The sequence below is a fragment of the Staurois parvus genome, unplaced genomic scaffold (assembly GCF_062004578.1).
Source record: "Staurois parvus isolate SC_StPar_1 unplaced genomic scaffold, SC_StPar_1.0 ptg000647l, whole genome shotgun sequence".
In the NCBI taxonomy this organism is placed as follows: Eukaryota; Metazoa; Chordata; class Amphibia; order Anura; family Ranidae; genus Staurois; species Staurois parvus.
The window spans coordinates 1,644,708-1,664,823 of NW_028318443.1; the positions used below are offsets into that span (position 1 = coordinate 1,644,708).

The window sequence follows — 20,116 nt, forward strand, 5'->3', positions numbered from 1 at the left end:
TATAGGGGGGATGAATTACTATATGGGGGATGAATTACTATGGGGGATGAATTACTATATGGGGGATGAATTACTATGGGGGATGAATTACTATATGGGGGATGAATTACTATAGGGGGGATGAATTACTATATGGGGGATGAATTACTATGGGGGATGAATTACTATATGGGGGATTAATTACTATGGGGGGTGAATTACTATATGGGGGATGAATTACTATATGGGGGATGAATTACTATGGGGGATGAATTACTATATGGGGGATTAATTACTATGGGGGATGAATTACTATGGGGCATGAATTACTATATGGGGGATGAATTACTATGGGGGATGAATTACTACGGGGGATGAATTACTATATGGGGGATGAATTACTAGGGGGGATGAATTACTATATGGGGGATGAATTACTATGGGGGATGAATTACTATGGGGGATGAATTACTATATGGGGGATGAATTACTATATGGGGGATGAATTACTATGGGGGATGAATTACTATATGGGGGATGTATTTTCAGTTTTAAAAATGTGGCTCTCAAAATAAATTTCAATCGTGGTTTTGGCGAGATTTGGCTCAGTTGAAAAAAAAGGTTGCCCACCACTGACCTAGGCGATCAGACCGGAAGTGGGAGCGGGTACCTGTCAAATTCGGGTTACGCTCCCCCCGCCCCCCAAAGGTGCCAATCCTTAATGGGGAGCAGTTCTTAAAGTGGAACTTCCCATTTTGGGTGGAGCTCTGCTTTAAATGTAAATGAGCTTTCACATTTCGTTATGGTATTCGTTTTTTTTTACTACTTGTTCTACGCTCTTTCATTTTACAGCCTTCTCTTCTGGGGTCTAGAAGAACATTTTTAAATATGGAAACTGAAAGCAGTCAACAATTACAAAAATATATTAATAATAGCTGTATATGTATTTGGTTGGCCTATGTAGTTTGGTTTATTTGTGGATACTGTAGAGAACATGTACAGTCTGGAGGAAAGAAGGGAAAGGGGAGACAAGATTGAAACCTTTAAATACCTTTAAATCAGGGGAGTGACTAAGGTTCAGGAAGGGAGTACTTTCAACACAAAACCAAAATCAATAATACGGGGACATGACCTCCAACTAACAGAAGGAAAGTTCAAAACGAATCTCAGAAAGTATTATTTTACTGAAAGAGTAGTTGATGCTTGGAATAAACTTTCAGCAGAGGTAGTGAGACAGACAACAGTAAATAGCTTCAAACATGCGTGGGACAAGCATAGGTCTACAGTGAAGGAAATGCGTATTTGATCCCCTGCTGATGTTGAATGTTCGCCCCTCACAAAGAAATGATCGGTCTAAAAATCGAATGTTCGGTGTATTGTAACACTGAGAGACAGAATAGCAACAACAAATTCAGCAGAAATGCATCTAACAAATGATGACTGATTTGCATGTTCATGAGGGAAATAAGTATTTGATCCCCTTCACAAAACATGACTTAGTACTTGATGGCAAATCCCTTGTTGGCAATCACAGAGGTCAGACGTTTCCTGTAGTTGGCCCCCAGGTTTGCACATATCTCAGGAGGGATTTTTGCCCACTCCTCTTGGCAGATCCTCTCCAAGTCATTAAGGTTTGGTGGCCGACGTTTGGCAACGTGAACTTTCAGCTCCCTTCACAGATTTTCAATCAGATGAAGGTCTGGAGACTGGCTAGGCCACTCCAAGACCTTAATGTGCTTCTTCTTGAGCCTCTCCTTTGTTGCCTTGGCTGTGTGTTTTGGGTCATTGTCATGCTGGAACACCCATCCACGACCCATTTTCAATGCCCTAGCTGAGGGAAGAAGGTTCTCACCCAAGATGTGACGGTACATTGCCCCATCTTTCATCCCTTTGATGTGGTGCAGTTGTCTGGTCCCCTTAGCAGAAAAACACCCCCAAAGCAGAATATTTCCACCACCATGTTTTACAGTTGGGATGGTGTTCTTGAGGTCATAGGCAGCATTCCTCCTCCTCCAAACATGACGAGTTGAGTTGATGCCAAAGAGCTGGATTTTGGTCTCATCTGACCACAACACTTTCAACCAGTCCTCCTCTGCATCATTCAGATGTTCAGTGGCAGACTTCAGACGGGCCTGGACATGTGCTTTCTTGAGCAGAGGGACCTTGCGGGCACTGCAGGATTTCAGGCCTTGTCGGCTTATTGTGTTCCCAATTGTTTTCTTGGTGACTGTGGTCCCAGCTGCCTGGAGATCATTGACAAGATCCTCACATGTAGTTCTGGGATGATTCCTCACTGTTCTCATGATCATTGACACTCCACGAGGTGAGATCTTGCATGGTGCACCAGACCTAGAGAGACTGACACTTGTTTTGTGTTTCTTCCATTTGTGAATGATTGCACCAACTGTTGTCACCTTCTCACCAAGCTGCTTGGTGATAGTTTGGTAGCCCAGTCCAGCCTTGTGTAGGTCTACAATCTTGTCCCTGACATCCTTGGACATCTCTTTGGTCTTTGCCATGGTGGAGAGTTTGGAATCTGATTGTTTGATTGCTCCTGTGGACAGGCGTCTTTTATACAGGTTACAAAATGAAATTAGCAGCACTCCCTTTAAGAGACTGCTTCTAATCTCAGCTTGTTACCTATATGAAAGACACCTGGTAGCCAGGAATCCTGCTGAATGATAGGGGATCAAATACTTATTTGAACATACAAATCAGTGCATCATTTGTTAGACATGCATTTCTTTTGAATTTTGTTTTGCTATTCTGTCTCTCAGTGTTACAATACACCGAACATTTGAGTTTTAGACCGATCATTTCTTTGTGAGTGGGCAAACATTCGAAATCAGCCGGGGATCAAATACTTATTTCCTTCACTGTATACTCAGACAAAAAAACTAACAAAAAACAAAACCACACACAAAAAAGAGCAGACTTGATGGACCATCAGGTTTTTTCTGTTGTCACTCTTCTATGTTTCTAACACGTAACCAGTTTGGGACTGGAATGTCACACCCCCTCCCTGTCCAGGCAGTGGCATAGAAAGTGTTGTCAGCGCCCCGGGCAAGGCAAGTAATTTGCTCCCCCTAACTCATGGACTTACACATCCTCAGCTCGCTCCAGTCTGGTCACATGATGTCACTCAGCGGTGGCTGCAGGGGAGAGGAGAGAGTGCTTGACTATGGCCAGTAAAGCCTGGAGTGGTGACATCACCCACAGGATCCCATGTACCGCCTGTTGTTGGTGCTCCCTCCTCTCCCCTGAATACACCACTGGCTCACACAGGGGATACCGTGACCGGACTGAAGCAGCCTGGAAATAGGTCTTTTCTACATAGCTTAGTCAGCAGAGGCATTAGGAGGGGGATGGGAGAATCTTTAAAGCTAGTTAGGTTTAAACTGAAAATTCAACTTTAATCCCTCCCCATTGGTGGGCACTGGCAGAGTTAATCAACCCCTTTGTGCTGCATAAGTGGCCCTTGGCAGTGTTTTTTAACCCCTTCATGAAGGAGTTAATTAACACTGACACTGGTGCCACTAATGCAGCACAAAGGGATTAAATAACTGTCACTGGTTGCTAATGCATCAGTGACCAGTGGAAGAACACTAACCCCTTCTTGCTGCACTTTACTAACAACATTGATAATGAATTTTTTTCCTATATAGGAAAAAGACTAAAAATGGAAAAAAAATCCCTTACTTTCTAGTAAAAAAATTTCAAATAAAAATTCCAGGGCATTACACATACTTCCAAAATTGCCCTTTTTTAAAGTAGGCACCCCAAGGTGATCTATTTTTTTTGCCACAATTTGTTGGAAAAGAAAAAAAAATACTGCTCTTGGGGAACTTCAAAAATGAAATGAAGGTACACTTAGCCTTTAAACGTTGCTCACTGAAGTCAAGTGCAAGTCTTCCAATATTAGTGGGAAAAAAATTTGAAAGGATAAAAAAAAGGTTGAAATTACATTGTGTGCAGTATCTAGATGTAATGAATAAACCCAAATCAAACCCCCTAAAACAATCACACAATAACTAGTGGTAAGTGGAATTTTAAATTCTCCCCGACCCCCTCATTGGTGGTCAGTGGCACTTTAAACAACTAGCCCCACCCCAAAAAACAATCCCACAGCATTGGTGGTCAGTGGCATTTTAACCCACCAAAACAATCCTACAATAATTGGTGGTCAGTAACAATATAAAACCCTCCAATCCCTCATTGATGGTAGCTGGCACTTTAAATCCCTCCCAAAACATTCTTAGGACATTGGTGGTCAGTGGCCTAGTTGCCCCCACCCCAGAGCAATCCCATCTTTCCAATCAGCTCTGTGCCTTTAGTCAATGCTCTCTACTATCCAGCAGGATCAATGGCTTTGTGTCCATGCTGGACAATGAAAGAATCTCTTCTTCTGCTCCATCCACTCTGTGGATCTGTCGTTCTCCAGCTGCTGCTTAAATATAGCCCCTTTAGTCATCAGATCACCAGCCATCACAGAGGTAGCTGTGACATGAGGAAGCAAAGCACAGCGCATCTACAAAGGTGTCCACCTCCACATAGATGTGATACGGAACAAGGGATGATAAGTTATTTATGGGGAAAAGATTCTCTGCAAAGAGCTAACAGACAGTACTGGCCATCTACTTTCCTTCTTTTTTTTAAAATGGCTTCCAACAAACTTGATCTATATAACTTCAGGAGGCAAATCCAATTTGAAAAATTTCCAGATCTCACAGGTAAAGAAGTGCTAAAGGAGTTGCATTTTAGACAACATCATCAAGGAAAAGTATCAAAACTGGAGGAGCTAGAATCTGGAGCAGTTCTGCATGGCAACCAATCATCTTCTTTCATTTTCAAAGCTTAACTGAACAACCTAAAGATGGAAGCTGATTGAATGTCATACACATGTTCCAGATTCTGTCTGCTCCAGTTTTGATTCCTATCCCCCATGAGAATAAGGTCAACCAAAAATACATATACCAACAGAAAATTACTAAATACTGTTGTCATTGGGTACCTAGAGTGTCCCACCCTTCTCTTCTTTTCCTTCTTCAGTATATACCAACAGAAGCTTCCTTTCTAGTGCTTTGTAGGTCAGCCATGTTGAAGTAATGTTTGAAAACAGGCACAGACACATTTTTATTAACATTGACGCCCAATTAATTGCAAGCTGGAGGGTTGCAACAAATTATTCTGGGTGTCTATTTTGGGAAATCAAATAATTTGCATATCATCAGTTCCTCATAGCTTCACAAGCATAGACCTAGTATAAGACTGCCCATAGATGAAGCAAATTTCTTTCCTGCAACCACCTCTATTCCCCCATCAGCACAGACAGTGTTGACAGGGGAATCCCTCCTGCATAACCATTGTGTTCTCCAGGTGGGGGACGAGCCATCCCCACTGGGAGAACACACTGATTATTGCTAGCAGCTATAACTGCGGCTAGCAATAATCAAATGTAAAATCCGGCAGGCTGATTGTACCCAAGCTGATCAATTGATCAACTTGGTTACATTTACCCTGCCCATACCTGGTTGGAATCGTTTATGGCCATCTTAAGAGTTCTTTCCCCACAGCCACCAATCATATGTTGTTGTTATTGTCCTCGGGTTCAGGTCACTCTATTGATCTTATCCCTGCCAGCAAATTGCAAAAACAGGAGGTAAAAAAAAAAAATCATCTGTTTCTACAGTTTCACTTTTATTGGCTGGACCAGCAAGATTTTGCTCCATCATTGCTCCCACACTATTCTTACTGCAACCTTTCATCTAGCAAGGGAGCATCGCTATGTAGGCAGGTAGGTGTTCTTTTTAGCAATCTTGTTACTGGGAAGTTGCGACAGAATTGCCACTGTGATTGCTAGTCTAACATGACCCTTAGTAAGAACACTTTGATACAGGAGCGGGCTGACCATTTGGAAACTCGGGCACTGCCCGAGGGCCCGGAGTCAGTAAAGGGCCCCATGAGATGCCCCTGGTACCTTTTTCAAAGACTTTTTTGAGTTTGGGCAAGGACACAGGGGCCCCATGATCCCCTATTGCCCCGGGCCCCATGAGTTGTCAGTCCACCCCTGCTTTGATACAAAAGACCTTACATTTTTAAGGGCTGGTTTACACTAGATTTTCCCTTGCGATCTCTGGTAAAACACTTTGTAGAGGGTATCTGACAGGTGCAGCGGAGGCTTTGCCACTTAACTGCCTGTTTTTTAACCCTTAAAAGCCAGCACAAAAGCGAATCACAGACAGTTGTTGCACTTCAGTACTGCCCCCCAAATGCAACAGGGGGGGGGGCTAATTTTTTTAAATGTAACCTAAGCCTCGAGGTTAACTTTTGAGCAATATGGGGGATTCTCTGTCTGGCCCTTTTAAGATGTAGGCTGCCTGTCAATTTCTGGCTTCAATACTTCTGTGTCACCAACTTGAAACAAGTAAAATGCGAAAAGTCAGGATTCCTAATCTTTGTATACTTAACTCAGAAAGTATTGAATCCAGTGCATTGGCAGAAAGCAATTTTAAGAAGGAGACTAATATTGGCATCCTACAGATTGCTCTCATGGTAGGTATCTTTTAAACAGCTCTGCCTTTAAAAATGATAGATATTGTCAATAAATTAAATTTATTGGATCTTCATAAAAAAAATCACATTAAAAAGAGGCGGTCACAAAGGCACGACAAAATTAATTCTAAGGTGGTTACAATGTCTTTGTAAAGTGTTACTAAACCCACAACAGTACAATCAGTCTGTATATGCAGTAAAGCATGCTTGTTATACTCACTGTTGAACCTAAGGGGTTAATCCTCTGCATTGTGTAAAAAGGCTGTTTGATCCTGTCTTCTCTGGTCCTCCCCTTCTTTTACTGTCCCCAATCCATCTGCTGATAGTACAGAGTTCTAGGAGTCACTCTGCACGTGCTCAGTTTAGTGTTTCTTTTCTTTGGGAGAATGCATGTGATCAGCTCAGGGCCAATCAGCACTGTCCAGACAAAGGATCAGTAGTTATGCAGCCTCATAGGACAGTCAGAGCAGAATGAACCCCCCTTCCCTACAAGCTTTAACCAGTGCCTGGCCGGACATCAATAGAAGTCACAAGACTCCTATATACTGCTGATGAGAAAAGGTATTTAGCAGTTTATATTTACTAAAATAATTGCATTTCCATGTTCTGTGTACTGTGGGAGACCAGATATAGTGAATTCAGGGTCCATGGCGAGCAGATATAGTGAATGCAGGGTCCGGGGAGACCAGATATAGTGGATGCAGGGTCCAGGGAGAGTGGATATAGTAAATGTAGGGTCTGGGGAGAGAGGATATAGTGAATGCAGGGTCCGGGGAGACCAGATATAGTGGATGCAGGGTTCAGAGAGAGCGGATGTAGTGAATGCAGGGTCCGGGGAGACCGGATATAGTGAATGCAGGGTCCGGGGAGACCAGATATAGTGAATTCAGGGTCCAGGGAGACCAGATATAGTGAATGCAGGGTCCGGGGATACCGGATATAGTGAATGCAGGGTCCGGGGAGACCAGATATAGTGAACGCAGGGTCCGGGGAGAGTGGATATAGTGAATGCAGGGTCCGGGGAGAGCGGATATAGTGAATGCAGGGTCCAGGGTTTAGTAACACTTTAAATGAGCTACAAATGCATATACAGATACATAGTTTTTTGGAGTTCTTCTTAATTTTTAAGATTATCATCTTATTGTATTAAAACATTAGGTTCCACTTTGAGAGTTTCCAGCAGTTCCAAGCCATGATGTTTGCTATGGAAGAGATCAACCAAAACCCCAATATTCTTACCAATGTGACACTAGGTTTCCAAGCTTTAGATTCCTGTGACACTCTCCGTCTGGACCTTGGAAGCTCTTTACAAGTCCTAAGTGGGACCAAAATGGCCATTCCCAACTACAGGTGTCTTCCTGACATTCCTCTAGCAGCCATTATTGGACCAGCAATCTCTACGCACTCAATTTTATTGGCCCATATTCTAGGACTCTACAAATACAGCCAGGTACTTTGTTTTGCAGATGTGTCTCCTTATTTGATCCTTCAAAGCATGTTCACTCAAAGTGACATGGGGATAGCTGTGACATCCCTGTGCAAATATGGTCACTGGCCATAGTATTTAGGCGTTGACGGTGAACACATATATCCATGGCAATATTTGTTCATTAATGTCACTACTATCTTTTCCTCTTCCCTTATATATCTCAGGGAGCTGTAATTCAGCTAGTACTGTCAGGATCTGCTTGGCAGGGTCCAAATAAGTAGGGGTGTTATGTCATTCTTACTCATTCATATGGGGGGAAGGTATCTGGGTGCCTGCTTCCTTATTTTTAAAGGGAAGCCTCCAAATTCCTACAAGTCTCCACCCACAGATCCCCACAACTTCTGTTCAAGGCACCCCCCCCCCCCATGTTGAGGTATTGTTTAGATGGAGGCCAGAAAGAAAATGTAATTTGCTGGCAATTTACAACCATTTTTCAATTATAAATCTCAGTGCTTTAAAAAATGACTGCTCCCAGTCAAATGGTATTTAAAAAAAATTGCACTGGTACAGGTTTTCTAGGGCAGTGCCCACCTCTATATTATTTTTGACACCCCTTCCCTTGCCTATTAGCCCCCAAAATTGTATTTTTAATTTGACAAAGCAGTTCAGCTCAGGGGCGGACTGACCATTTGGAAACTTGGGCATTGTCCGAGGGCCCAGGGTCAGTAGGGGGGCCCATGAGATGCTCCTGTTACCTTTTTAATAGGATTTTTTGAGTCTGGGAAAGGACACGGGGACCCCTTGATCCCCTATTGCCCGGGGGCCCCATCAGTTGTCAGTCCGCCCCTGGTTCAGCTCATCCCTGGTTTTAACCATTCCTGCATATCTATGGGATAAATGTCCAAACAGAGGAGAAGGTCACACCCAGAATGTTAATAATTATTTAAAATATTCTTGACTAGGCTAGAACTCAAAAAAGATATTGAATTTTTTGTATAAAACTGTAATTTTTTTTTAAATTCAAAACAGATTAGTCATTTTTCCACAAGCTACCTACTTGGTGATCGTAGAAAATTCCCATCCTTCTTCAGGACCGTTCCAAGCGATGCCTTCCAATCTGTTGGACTAGCAAAACTGGTTCTGTATTTTGGTTGGACCTGGGTCGGTCTGCTGGCTGAAGATAGTGATTATGGTCAGCAAGGAATCCAATTGGTTAAACAGGAATTACTAAAGGGTGGAGCATGCGTGGCCTTCACTGAGAACATAATTATGAATGATCAGGAACGCAATGCACAACATATAGTCAAGGTCATGCGAGCTTCAACAGTTAAGGTAATTGTTGTGTTCTCCACCGACATTGAACTCTTTGCTATCCTAGAAGAGATGTTGAGGCAAAATGTTACGGACAAAATATTTGTGGCCAGTGAAGCTTGGTCCACAACAAGCATACGTTCTATTGAAAAATACTCGGACCTTTTGGCTGGCACTATTGGCCTTGCATTCTACAGTGGAAGCATTCCTGGACTTGATAAGTTTCTCCTTGCCATCCGTCCCTCTATGTCCTTGGGTAGTGACTGGATAAACCTATTTTGGGAAGAAGCCTTTGACTGCAAATTTAATACACATAGAAATGTCACAGATATGTTGGACTCTGCATTTAGACAGTGCACAGGAGAGGAGAGGTTAGAAAATGTCCACAACAGTTTTACCGATGTCTCCAATTTGAGGACCACATACAATGTCCACACAGCAGTCTATGCTGTAGCTGAAGCTCTGGACAATTTAAAAAATTGTGTTTTGCAGGATGGAACTTTGTCATCAAGTCGCTGTGCAGACATCTACCATTTCAAGCCTTGGCAGGTAATTTAATGCTTCAGTCTTCTTCTAAGGGACTTGGATATTTTATTATTTATTTATTTCAGGTACTTATATAGCGCCACCAATTTACGCAGCGCTTTACATATATATTGTACATTCACATCAGTCCCTAACACTCAAGGGGCGTACAATCTAAGTTCCCTAACTCACATTCATACATACTCATACTAGGGTCAATTTACTTACCAGCATGTCTTTGAAGTGTCTGAGGAAACCAGAGTACCCAGAGGAAACCTACGCAAGCACAGGGAGAACATGCAAACTCCAGGCAGGTGGTGCCGTGGTTGGGATTCGAACTGGCAACCCTAGTACTGCCAGTAGTGCAGGGACTTCTTTCCCTGTGTGTCAAGGGCACGGGAGTCCATTAAAATGAATGGGCTCTCGTGCTCCTGCAAAACGTGGCCCGCACAGCCGCATAGATGTGAACCGGGGGTAAGAGTGTTCTTATGATATAGGAATAACAGAGATACTTGGTCTTTGAAAAAGTAGTAGAGTTTACGCAAAGAGCCCCCCCATACACACACACACACATCCCACCCTCTTATACCCCAATTGCTAGCGCACCTCACTGTTTCTTCTTCTGTCATAGCAGGTTCATTTAAATGCTACATACTGTATCTACTCACCTTTTCTTTTGTCCTTCTAAAGAAAAGAGAGATGCCTGGTACTTCCAGATATGGAGGTTCATGTGACACCCTCCCCTTTTTTCTGACTATGTATCAGTGGAGTCCAAGCAGCCAGTCACAATGACCGAGTGCCATCACGTAGGGCAGGGGATGAAGTCCAAGCTGTCAGGGACCGCCGCGGCTCCGTCCCCAGCTCACACCGGGACACAAGCACCAGGTCCCGGCGGGCCACGGCTGACAGGATGCCGCGCATGTGCAGCAGGTGCCGCGGGCGCGCCTTGGGCAGCCAATGACAGCCTGGGGGCGCGTCCTGGGCGGCCAATGACAGTGCAGGGCGCGATATTTAAAGATGCCCTGCACTGTCACAAATCGCCGCAAGGTCTGACCTGTTACCTGAAGTTTCCTGTGCCCTGTGATTATAGACCCGGATTGTTTGACCTCTCTGCCTGCTCCAGCTCTGACCCAGATTACCTGACTATGCTGCCTTCTCCTGAGTTTGACCCGGATTGCCCCGGACTACGCTGCCTTCTCCTATCCTGACTCCCGGCTTGTTTGACCATTCTGCGGACTGACTTCGATTCTGACCCTGCGTGTGACCTGACCACTCTCTGCCTGTCGTCTCTGTACCTCGCCATTCCCCACGGTGACAACCGCCGGTTTATCCTGCCTGGTCCTGCCGGCCTCCTCACATCTGGCTCTCTTCTGGTTTACACTCATCCCCGGAGGCTCCCTCTGCCACTGGTGATTCCGTCTAGTGGGCTGCCAGAGGCACCACCTGGCGGATCCATAACACAAACTCTGGCTAGATTGACTTTGGACTTCTCTTTGAATGAAATGGCAACACAGAAAGCAGAATGAAACTAACATACAGTAGATACACTCTAAGAGTATCTTTAATTAAAGTACTAATGAACTTACTTTATAGAGAACTAACATATTTTATACACATTGATTTATGCAAGACACCCTTCTCTTTCCCAGCTCCTGTATTACATGAAGAAAGTCCGTGTGAGCCTGAGTAATGGGAATGAATTTTATTTTGATGAGAATGGAGAACCACCTGCAATCTATGACATTGTAAACTGGCAGCTGAGCCCAGGGGGTGCCGTACGGCAGGTTAAGGTTGGCAGTTATGATAGTGCCGCAGCTCCTGGTCAAGTACTCACCATCAACTCAAGCCTATTATTTTGGGCTTCCAAAGATAATCAAGTAAGAATATTCTATATATATATTACATTTACAATAAAACAAATATAGGGGGGCTCTTCCACCTTGGCTTAAACAATGGTGGCTTATAGCAGACGACAGGGGCTTTTAGACATTTGGTGCTCAATTGATGGGATCTGAAGACTAGAGCTCTTGTCTGGCCCTTCATGGCTACCCAACAGTGTATTTGAATTGTTCAGTAATTTTTCTTCACCCCCAGAGCTGTTTATATAGCTTCTCTCTTATGAATAGAACATTTAATTTAAATCTTAACACACACTAGGGCACCCTGGCCTTGTATAGCATTTATGTTACTTTATTATAAAATTGGTTAAAATCAGTGGCTAATCAGTCACAGTGTTCCAAGATTCCACCCATACTGTGTTAAAGTTTATACAAACTGAGAACACTTCAGAATTTATAGTATGTTTTGTTGATACCCAATCTAGTCTATGGGCAGGGGATGATGGTGAAGCTTTGTAATTGTCAGCCATGTACATTTTGAAATTTTTGGAAGAATCTTTGTGCATATAGAGGGCTGAGCACCAATGGTACAATTCTGAACAATATTTTGTTTATCCTAGAGCCCTGCGCTAGTATCTGTTGAAGCAGGGTTCAACAAAGAAGATGAGATTTCTTCCCCATTTTAACTCCCCAACCCTTGTTTTTTAACTCTAACCCTAGCACAACTCTTCCGGGGAACTCAATCAACTCTTTATTGAAGATAGTCACCTTATGTACATCGATCTTCTGCACTATATCTAAAAGTTTCAGGTCTTAAAGTCTGAGACCAGGGGTAATCATTGGTTTCAAAAGGAAATATTCCTATATGTCCAATAAGATAGGTCAGAAATCATGAACTAAATAAATTATTTGGAAATTTCTCTAGGTCCCTCTCTCAATATGCAGCAAAAGTTGTCCTCCAGGGTTCTGGAAAGCGGCTAGACGAGGAGAGCCTATCTGTTGTTTTGAGTGTGTACCATGTCCTCTTGGAGAGATCGCCAATAAAACTAGTAAGTTAACTGTCCAGATAGGTTTTCCTTCTAGACAGCTAGTGTTGATGATGTTAAAAATGTTAAATTTTTAAAACACAACTCTTCTTCATTGGCTTCCTTTGTGGAGTCAGTCTGGTACAAGGAATGTTCTGTAAGATAGTTTGGCTCACCTAAATAGCTACATCATGCTGTTCAGTCATCCTACAGTTATAAACTGTATCACTCTCCAAAAACCTCCGGTGATCAGCGGTGTGAAGCAGAAGATGAACGGATGCTCTAGTCTCCCTGCTGCAGTGGTTCAAGTTCTATGATTACTTGATTCTCGATTACTGCAACTCCCTCCTCACTGGCCTCCCTCACCACAGGCTATCCCCGCTTCAGTCGATCCTGAATACGGCAGCCAGACTCATCCACCTTACCAACCGCTCCGTTTCCGCCACCCCCCTCTGCCAATCCCTCCACTGGCTTCCGATTACACAATGGATCAAATTCAGAATCCTAACACTGACGTACAAAGCTGTCCATAATACTGCCCCAAACTACATCACTAATGTAATATCCAAATACCACCCAAAACGCACTCTCTGCTCCTCACAAGACCTCCTTCTCTCTAGTTCCTTGGTCTCCTCCTCCCATGCCCACCTCCAGGACTTCTCCAGGGCATCACCCATCCTCTGGAACTCCCTACCCCAATCCATCAGACTATCACCTACTCTCCTCTTTTAGGCGCACCCTGAAAACCCACCTCTTCAGGGAAGCCTACCCCACCCCCTGGCAATTGCCGATCTCCTCCACTCTTCCTACCACTCCATCCCCCACAGCTTTTCCTCCTGTATCACTATCCCCCCCCTCCTAGATTGTAAGCTCCAAGGAGCAGGGCCCTCAAACCCCTCGTGTATCGCATTGTATTGTTATTGTACTGTCTCATGTTTTGTCTCCCATTGTAATGTACAGCGCTGAGCGAACTATTGGCGCTTTATAAATACTGTATAATAATAATAATAATAATGATGTGGGTGGTGTTGTGCTGCCCCTAGGTGTCCTTACTCCCAGTCTCAGGCTCAGATCTCCACTGGTATCATTTCCCACTGGCCTGGAATATCCAAACAGAGGTGATCTCCCTCTAACTCCCTCAAAAGAAAGAACTTCCTGGGCAGTTTAACAAAAGTTCTCTGCACTCCTCCTGCTGCACAGTGCATGTTGGGATCTGTAGTGTAACCATTATAGTGTAGCCATTATATGGCAGCCATCTCCATCTTCAACTCCAAGCATTCTCAGTGCTCTTCATACAATAGAAGTCTATGGGCTTGCTTGGCTTTGGCTCTCCCCCTGCTGGCTGGAGGAGGACGGTGCAGCATAACATTAATCTCACAGTAGAGTTAGAGAGGCAAATAAAGAGCAATGCCTTATTCTCCATGTTGTTGTAGCCTAGCACCTGGCTACATACCGTTTCATTGAGCTTTTGCTTTTTTAATGTATTAAGATGTAGAATGTCAGAATTTTATTTATTGTATTAGTAAGTGTAAGTGAACTTCAATAACCCTAATTCTTTATTTATTTAGATTCTATTGATTGCATCAGATGTCCGTGGGATCAGTGGCCAAACAGCCAGAAATCTGAGTGTCTGTCGAAATCCACAGAGTACCTCTCCTATGATGACCCGTTGGGAATGAGTCTGCTGGTTATCAGTGCTATATCCTCTTTAGTCCCTAATTTTATTTTAAAGCTTTTCATTAACCATAAAGCCAGCCCATTAGTAAAAGCCAACAATTATAACTTAAGTATTCTTCTTCTGGTTTCCCTTTCCTTTTGTTTTCTTACCTCCTTGGCATTTATTGGTTATCCCCAACCTGAGAAATGTCTCCTTCGTCAGGTTACCTTTGGCCTGGTTTTTGCCCTTTGCATCTCTTGCATTTTGGCTAAAACTATCATGGTGGTTCTTGTTTTTATGGCCACCAAACCAGGCAGCAGTTTGAAGAAATGGACCACTCCACGTGTATCCTACATGATCATTTTGACGGGTTTTTTGTTACAATTCATCTTGTGCGCAGCCTGGTTATCCCTGGCACCTCCATTCCCACAAAACAGTACACATATTCAATCCATAGTCATCATTATTGAGTGTAACGAAGGTTCTTTCATTGCTATCTGGACAATGTTGGGTTACCTCTTTATCCTGGCCACCATTAGTTTTATTGTGGCCTTTATGGCTCGAAGACTACCTGACAGCTTCAACGAGGCCCAGTACATTACCTTCAGCATGTTGGCCTTTCTCTCTGTCTGGACCTCCTATATCCCAGCATCTCTCAGTGCTCAAGGCAAATATACTGTAACAATGGAGATTTTTGCTATCTTGGCTTCCAGTTGGGCTGTGCTGATCTGTATGTTTTTGCCAAAATGCTTTGTCATATTATTTAGACCTAATCTAAACTCTAAAGAGTATATAATGAGGAAAACCAGAGTAAGATGAGGAAAAGAAAAAGCAGACTGAAAAAAATGACTTGGAGTAAACCAAGATTACAGTGTATTCCATATACAGTATCAGTGATACATCAACTGACTGTATTTTACTATTTCCTTTCCTTTATTCCCCAACTTCCTTGTGATGGGCTCATGGTATTATTTTTTTCACAATCAATGTCTGTATTACAATGCATGGATGTGTTTCTTTAATAAATATTTGACTTTCCAATGCTGATTTCAATAATATTCCTGTTAGGCAGTAAACGTTTTCTTTCCCTTGGTATCTCCAGTAGCAAGATCTCTCTTCTCTTTCTATGTTTCCTCCAGTCTCAGAGTTTTGGATGTTTTCATTAATCTTGGGGTGTTTCCTCTCCTTCAATTGACATAACGACTTCAATTGACAGGTCAAAAAGGAAAGGTGGTGGTGTCTGTCTCTATGTGAGAAGTGATCTCAGAGCGAGTGTGAAAGAGGACCTAGTGGATGGAGAGTGTGATGAGGCTGAAGTATTATGGGTGGAACTGCACATGGGGGGGTGTACTACAAAGGTAATCATTGGAGTTTGTTATAGGCATCCCAGTGTTAATGAGGAGGTGGAGACTCAGCTCCTTGCACAGATCGATGGGAATGCAAGGGCTATGATAATAGTGATAATAATGGGGGATGTTAACTATCCAGAAATTGACTGGAGTAATAGCGCTGCAGGAACAGGTAAAGGGCAAACATTTACAAACCTGCTACATAACAATTTTATGGTACAATTCATAGAGGCCCCAACTAGGAATGATACTCTGCTGGACCTGGTAATCTCAAACCATGCAGATCTTATTGCTAATGTCCATATAAAAGAACATCTGGCAAGCAGTGACCATAACATGATTTCATTTATTGTTAGCTGTAAACAACAAGCACATACGGGAAAAATAAAAATGCTCAATTTCAAGAGAGCTAATTTTCCAAGGCTGAGAGCTGCTCTCCAAGATTTAGATTGGGAGGGAATATTGGTATCACTGAACACAACACAGAAATGGGAGTTCTTCAAAAAGACTGTATGTGAACACACTGCAAAATATATTCCCATGGGCAACAAGTTTAAAAGGCTAAAAATCAAACCTATGTGGCTTACGGCCAAAGTTAAAAAGGCTATAGATAATAAGAAAAGAGCTTTTATTAAATATAAAAATGAAGCAACGCGATCATTGTTTAAACATTACAAAGAATATAACAGAATATGCAAAAAGGAAATAAAAACCACAAAAATTTTAAATGAACGACAGATTGCAAAAGATAAAATTCTTCAAATATATTAATAGTAAAAAGGTCCAGTCCGAGCATGTAGTCCCTTTACAGAATCATCTAGAGGGGGTGACTGGGGACAAAGAGAAGGCAAATTTAATAAATCCCTTCTTCAGCTCTGTGTATACAAAGGAGCATGGGGGGGGTTCTTGTCCATAATGGGGCGTGGTACTGACACAGCTCCAGATGATCCACATTGGCTCACAATTGATATGATCCAGAAATATTTAGGCAGAATAAAGGTGAATAAAGCCCCTGAATTGTATGGCATACATGAACGGGGCCTTAAAGAATTGAGCTCTGTCATTTCAGAGCCATTGTTCCTAATTTTTAGGGACTCTTTAATGACTGGCATAGTACCAATGGATTGGCGTAAGGCCAATGTGGTGCCAATATTTAAAAAGGGGTCAAAATCTTTACCAAGTAATTATAGACCTGATAGTTTAACTTTTATAGTTGGGAAAATACTGGAGAGTATAAGAAAAGACCACATAAATGAGTTCTGCTGGAAAAAATTACTTTAAGTAACAGACAGCATGGATTCATGAAAGAGAAATTGTCAAACAAATCTGATTTCTTTTTTTGGTTGAACTGGATGGACTTTTGTCTTTTTCAGCCAGACTAATTATGTAACTATGTAACTTTACTGTATATGGCCGACCTGGGAACCAACACACAGAGATCTTATTGCTCTAGCTATTACAGGTTGGATGAGATGCTAGAATCACCATTTTGATATTTGTACATTGCGACAATGTCTCCTCTCATGCATCTTTTCCAGGGAAAATACGTTTACCGTGTGTAGCCATTCCTCATAACTGAGATCCTTTACCCCCCTTATTAGCTTTGTTGCCCTTCACTGAATTCTGGGTGATCAGAACTGGACAACATACTCAAGATACAGCTGAACCAGAATTTTGTAATGTTGTAGAATTATAGTTTTATCGCTTTAGTAAACATCCTTTTTAATGCAAGCTAATAGTTTGCTGACTTTGCTTCCTGCAGCTTGGCATTGCATGCTATTGCTGAGTCTGTCATCTACTAGGACCTCCAGATCCTTTTCCATTTTCATGTCCCCCAGATGTTCTCCCCCTAGCTAGTAACGTTTATATTTTTAGCCTCCAAGTGCATTACTTTATATTTTCCTACATTGAACCTCATTTGTCATGTAGTTGCCCAGCCCTCCAAGACCTTCTTCTAAGGTTGCTGTATCCTGTTGTGAGGTTATTACCCTGCTTAAAGTGGAGTTACACCCAAAAGGGGAAGTTCCGCTTTAATGCTTTGTCCCCCGCTCCCCATTAGGGTTGGCACCTTTGGGGAGCGGGGAGCAGATACCCAAATTTGAAGGTACCCAGTCCCACTTCCACTGCAATCGCCTAGGTGATCGGAAGTGGAAGTTGTCCCACCCCCCTCCCCGTAGTCTTCTTGGACACGTGACAGGTCCCAGAGGACTACGGGGCCATTCACAAAGTACAGAGCTTCTCACGCATGCGCAGTGGGCACCCAGCTGTGAAGCAGCAAGCTGTCACAGCTGGATGCCCACACTGAAGATGCTAGCACCAGGGAGAGAAGACGGCTGGTGAAACCAGAGGAAGTGAGGACACCGCTGGACCAGGGGACAGGCATGTGGCTGTATTTTAAAAGTCAGCAGCTACTCCGCTTTAATGTTGTATTGCCAGCAAAAGCTGAGGTTGAATTGTTTATACCAACCTCTATGTTGTTTATGAACAGGTTAAACAGAATTGGCCCAAGGACAGAGCCCTGGTGTACCCCACTTACAACTCCAGGCCATTCTGAAGATATGCTATTTATCACCAATCTTTGGACATGCTCCTGAAACCAGTTTTCTATGTAGATGCATACACTATCATCAGCAGACCTCAATTTGAAAATTAGGTATTTTTTGAGTACCATATCAAATGCTTTGGCAAAATATACAGTAGATATACTACATCCACAGGCCTTCCTGATCCAGATCCATATTGCAGCCCATTTCCTCATAAAATATTAACAGGTTGATCTGGCAAAAATGACCCTTTATAAATCCATGCTGGTTACTACTAATGATATTATTTTCATCTGCAGATTCCTGGATATAGTCCCTTATAACCTCCTCCAATAGTTTACATACTATATATGTTAGGCTGACTGGCCTGTAGTTTCCAGGTATGTATCCTGACCCTTTTGAGAATATTGGTACCAAAATGGCTTTTGGACAATCAGCTGGTACCATTCTGGTCAGTAAGCTGTCCTTAAAGATTAGGACTAACAGTCTAGCAATGACCTGGCTAAATTCTTTGAGAACTCTCAGATGTAAGCCATCTGGTCTTGGCAATTTGTTCACATTAAGTTTTTCAATTCTTTTTAGAACACTTGATTCTGTTAGCAACAAGGGTACAATCCATGCTGTGTTGCTAACAATAACGTCTTCTCTGTTACCCCTCCTTTTCCACAGAAAAAAATGAGGAAAATAATGTATTTAACACAGTTAAATTTTCCCTGTCACTCCGAACCCACTTCCCCTGAATATCTTTTATTGAGCCAATATGTTCTAACTTTGCCTTTTTGATATTAATATAATTTTTTTTAAATGTGATATTCATTTTACTCTCCTCTGCTATTAGTCTTTCATTTTCTCTTTTTTGCTGCCCTGAACGTGCTCTTACATTTTTTTTTGCATTCTTTGTAGTGTTGTAATGCTGAAGATGTCCCCTTATATTTTTTAAAGGACAGTTTCTCTGTAATATATCTCTTTACGCTTGAATTTAACCACCCAGGTGTAACCTTAGTTTTTTATGTGTGTTGCCCATTGTAATACACTGGCTAATGCCATTAAATAATATGTCCTTAAAGCACTCCCATATTTCCTCAGTGTTTTTTTGCTTCTAATGTCGAGATGTATAGTATAGAGCACAATTTAGTAAAGTTGGCTCTTTTGAAATGTAATGTTCTTGTACCATTACTCCAGTCAATTTCTGGGTAGTTAAAATCCCCCATTATTATCACTGTCCCACCCCTTGCAGCCCTTTCGATCTGTGCAAGGGGCTGAGTCTCCATCTCCTCATTAACACTGGGAGGCCTATAACAAACTCCAATGATTACCTTTGTAGTACGCACCTCCATGTGCAGTTCCACCCATAATGCTTCAGCCTCATCACACTCTCCATCAGCTAGGTCCTCTTTCACACTCGCTCTGAGATCGCTTCTCACATAGAGACAGACACCACCACCTTTCCTATTTAATCTGCCTCCATCTTTCCCCATTCCACCCACCAATAAGTACTGACCCCTGTCTAATCTGTCTACCCCATTATAATCTAATTCTCCCTGCCCCCTTGATCCTAGTTTAAATACTCCTCCAGCCTCCCCTCTCCTCCAGCACAGCAGACCCTCTTCCCCTCTTGCGTCCAGCTGCCACCTCCCACCTCCAGTCCTCCTCTCATCTACAGTTCACCTCTCACCTCCAATCCATCTCTAACCTCCAGTCCACCTCTCACTTCCAGCTTCTCCCTCACCTCCAGTCCATTTTTCACCTCTAGATTCTGCCTCTCACATCCAGGGTCTGCCTCTCACCCAGGGGTGGACTGACAACTCATGGGGCCCCGGGCAATAGGGGATCATGGGGCCCCTGTGTCCTTGCCCATACTCAAAAAAGCCTATGAAAAAGGTACCAGGGGCAACTCATGGGGCCCCC

At 42.8% G+C, this 20,116-nt stretch overlaps 2 protein-coding genes across 2 annotated transcripts; both read left to right on the forward strand.

The window, feature by feature from the left end:
- Positions 1 to 7,723: 7,723 nt before the first annotated feature.
- On the forward strand, positions 7,724 to 9,829 carry LOC149448961 (extracellular calcium-sensing receptor-like). Its single transcript, XM_089694014.1, has 2 exons — positions 7,724 to 7,981; positions 8,990 to 9,829. Exons 1-2 carry the CDS (start codon positions 7,724 to 7,726, stop codon positions 9,827 to 9,829), a joined length of 1,098 nt encoding a protein of 365 aa, XP_089550140.1.
- A 1,616-nt stretch (positions 9,830 to 11,445) lies between these two features.
- Positions 11,446 to 15,296, forward strand: LOC149448962 (vomeronasal type-2 receptor 26-like). Its single transcript, XM_089694033.1, has 3 exons — positions 11,446 to 11,673; positions 12,560 to 12,683; positions 14,228 to 15,296. The coding sequence occupies exons 1-3, from the start codon at positions 11,458 to 11,460 to the stop codon at positions 15,133 to 15,135; spliced, it is 1,248 nt and encodes a 415-aa protein (XP_089550159.1). The 5' UTR covers positions 11,446 to 11,457; the 3' UTR covers positions 15,136 to 15,296.
- The last annotated feature ends 4,820 nt before the right edge of the window (positions 15,297 to 20,116 follow it).